Raw genomic sequence first — 3,835 nt, forward strand, 5'->3', positions numbered from 1 at the left:
TCCCAACTGATATTATGATTCTTTTTGACATAGTAGTGATTTTGACATCTTTCTACCACTTTTTATTATGGAATGTGTCGAAGGTACACCTTCTACAATTCAATTACTTTTACTATAGACAATTATTTATATTGAACTCTAGTAAATTAATCAATGTATTACTACTAAACTACTACTAACAATTTTCTCTCTTCTAGACCAGAGAAGATTTAATAATATGCATTGAATGTGTGCAACTATTTTTAACTCCATATAACAAGATTACTTAAAGCCAATCCAAGTAATTATTATTATTATCTTTAATAAATGCATATTCTTAACTTGAACATTCCATTATTATAGTTTATGTATATAGTGTAGTCCATATATATAACAAGATTTTTTTTAAATTACTCTCTCCGTCTATTTTTAATTGTCATGATTACTTTTTTCAGAATCAAACGATAAGAACTTTGACTGATATTTTACGATGTATTTTTCATCGTACTGATATGCAAAAATTGCAATTTATAGTACTTTTCATATAGCTTTTGAATAACTAAATTTTCTATTTAAATATAAATTAATGTAATCTAATTTAAATTGAAAATTAATCAAATAATTGACTTTTGAAAAATACTACTAAAAATGAACAGAAGGAATGGTAAGTAGGCGTTTGGCCATGCGATACCATATCACGATATGGTACCGTGAGATGAAATCAGCGTTTGGACATGCGATTTTACGTTGATTTCATCTCATGATTCCATATCATAAGATGTGATTCCATATTCTCCAAAAACCATGATATGGAATTATATGAGAATTCCATATCATGATTTGAGATATTTAAATACAAAAATTGATCCACGAGTTTATATTTTGTTAAAACAACCTCATATTTATATCTACTAATCATTTATTTCATATGTAAATAAAATTTATAATCACATCATTACTTTTAAAATTTTATTATTCTCACCGACATAAAATTTATTATTGACCAACAAATGACTCAAAGTAACAATTTTGGTTCGTCTTCTCGGTCACATGATCGAGAAATGCAAGTTCAACGTGAGGAAATTATTCGTACTGTGGGAGGATTATATTAAAAACTAGTATACTACAATTTATGTTTAATTTTTTTTTTATTAAATTAAACTTAGATGAAACAATTACTTAAGTGGAGAACAAATAACTTTGTAATAATTTATCATGCAATTTTATAAATTTTTATTTATTTGATAAGATTGAATAAACAATTGGGGTTATTTTAATACTCTTACAACTTACGAGATTTTTATGTTTATGAGAAAATATACAACACAAAAATTTTATATTACATATCCAAAAAAACTTTAATTTCATCTCATTATACCATATCATGATTTCATATCATAATTCCATAGCGCATGATCAAACGGGTCCTAAATATAGAGGAAAGAAAAAAAAGGCAGCAAATCATTAAAAGGAATCCGTTTTCTTTGCGCGTCCAATAATTAATGCTTACAAAAAGGAAAGCAAAATAAATACAAAATGAAGGCGTATATGACGTGAATATGAGCTGGCATAGCAATTGCATGTGGGCAAAATTGTAATTGGAAACCCAAGCCCACTTCCAAACCGTGTAGTCAATTTATGAGTGCACATCACCGGTTTGATTTATCAGTTTTTAATTTGTGATCACATTTAATTAAATGTACAGTGTTATAAAATCATTGAATTGTGAATATTTTTTTTCATCAATAACATAATGTAATGAACCTATTTAATGTAAGACTTAAAGTTGTGCTAATGTATTTGGTTAAAGAATGTAAAAGGGTATTTTCTAAATCCTATAAAAGGGTAGTCTTTTCACCCTTATGAAACACACATTGAAGAGATTAAAATAAGGCTCTCAACTTTATATTTTTCATCACACTTTGCCTTACTTTCTTTAAGTATTCTTGCATTTTCCTCTTGTTTTACAACACGTTATCAGTATGAGTCTCTAGCCAACTGAGACCTACTTAATTCGAAATTAATTCCTAAAAATTAATCAACTTTCTTTTAGAGTCAGGTATACATTTATGTGTTTATAACATCTCTAATAGAACTTGCATAAATCTTTGATCCGTAATTTAATTACTGCATATATAACTTGCTTTAGGTATTATTATAATACTTTACTAGGCATAATAATCAATACGTTTCAGGTTTATATTTTTATGTTGTTTATATGCTACTAACTTATAATTCTAAATTAAATAGTAAGAAATGTGATAACATGCTAGTTAGAAGACTTGTAAATATTTTCTTGTCATATATTTATGATAAATATTTGTGTGTCATAAAGAGAGTAGTATTATATTAAATATGACTTGAAAAACTTACAAAAGTTTGACGTTAATAACTATTGAAACTAGAAATAAATATTGAAAAATAATTAGAACATATATTAAAACTACTGTTTCATACTTTATGAGTTTACATGTTTTTGTAACATTCCATGTTCATGCATATAATATACTTTATACTAATTCTTAATCATTTGAAACATAAATTTATCTTTTATTATAAAGAAATCACATCATGTTATTAACTCAACTATTTTATGATAGTTTTCAACATGTCGAATTTGTCAAAGCTTGAATTTGTGGCACTTGACATTTCTAGAAAGAACTATTTGTCATGGGTACTTGATGCTGAAATTCACCTTACCGCTAAGGGTCTTAGTGATTGTATAATCGAAGGAAATAAGGCATCAAGTCAGGATAAAGCGAAAGCTATGATTTTCCTTCGTCATCATCTTGATGAAAGCCTAAAGGTTGAATTCTTAACAGTGAAAGATCAACTTGAATTGTGGATAGGTTTGAAAGGGAGGTATGACCACCTCAAGGCAACTGTATTGCCAAGGGATCGTTATGAGTGGATTCACTTACGGCTTCACGATTATAAAATCGTAATTGAGTATAACTCTGTTGTATTTAGAATAACTTCCCAATTGAAATTATGTGGGGAAACTGTAAAAGATGAGGACATGTTGGAAAAGACACTAACTACTTTCCATGCCTCTAATATGATATTACAACAGCAATATCGTGAAAAAGGTTTTCAGAAATACTCTGAACTGATCTCATGCCTTTTGGTGGCTAAGCAGCATAATGACCTTTTAATGAAAAAGCATGAAGCCCGTCTCACTGAAAGTGCTCCATTACCGAGGCACACGAGGTAGAAGCACACGGCCAGTCTGAAATAAGACAAAATAATTGGGACCACGAAAATGTGTGTGGGTGTGGCAAGGGCAAAAGACGATATAATTATCGTCGATGTGGTGGTCATAACAAAAGAGAGGACAATATGGGTTCTCAAAATAATCCATCTAAAGGAAAGGGCGATCACTGTCATCATTGTGGCCTTAAAGGTCATTGGAAAAATGAATGTCAGGCACCTGAGCATTTTGTCAGGCTGTATCAGAATTCCTTCAAAAGAAAAGGAAAGAAAGGTGGTGCCTCCTCTTCGAATACCCGGGTGGAGTCACATTTGACTCTCAAGGATGATGCTCAAGCAAAATCTTCTCAAAAATATGATGAGAATGTTGAGGCAAATTTAGCATTGAAAGATGATTCTTTTCATGGGCTCAATGATATTACTCATCTAGAAGCTGAGGACTTCTTTGGGGATTGCAACTGAAGATTGATAATTGAACTGGAAAATAAATAATGTCGTTATGCGTTTTTAATGTATTACTTATAAATTTTCTTTTGTTAAGTTTCGTACTTCTTATTATGTATTTTTATTTTTATGAAGATAAATAAAATTTTCCAGTTTTCAGTTGGATCCAAGATGAATAATAGAGATATGTGCCTTCTGAATA

General features: G+C 29.4%; 1 protein-coding gene across 1 annotated transcript; it reads left to right on the plus strand.

Moving 5' to 3' along the window:
• Window positions 1-2,587: 2,587 nt before the first annotated feature.
• On the plus strand, window positions 2,588-3,193 carry LOC125869965 (uncharacterized). The gene has a single exon (XM_049550347.1). It carries the CDS (start codon window positions 2,588-2,590, stop codon window positions 3,191-3,193), a length of 606 nt encoding a protein of 201 aa, XP_049406304.1.
• Window positions 3,194-3,835: the final 642 nt, after the last annotated feature.

This window comes from Solanum stenotomum, chromosome 7, assembly GCF_019186545.1.
Source record: "Solanum stenotomum isolate F172 chromosome 7, ASM1918654v1, whole genome shotgun sequence".
Classification (NCBI taxonomy): Eukaryota; Viridiplantae; Streptophyta; class Magnoliopsida; order Solanales; family Solanaceae; genus Solanum; species Solanum stenotomum.

Excerpts from the sequence above, each read along its gene's own strand:
- LOC125869965 (XM_049550347.1), top strand. The coding sequence starts at position 2,588 with ATGTCGAATTTGTCAAAGCTTGAATTTGTGGCACTTGACATTTCTAGA.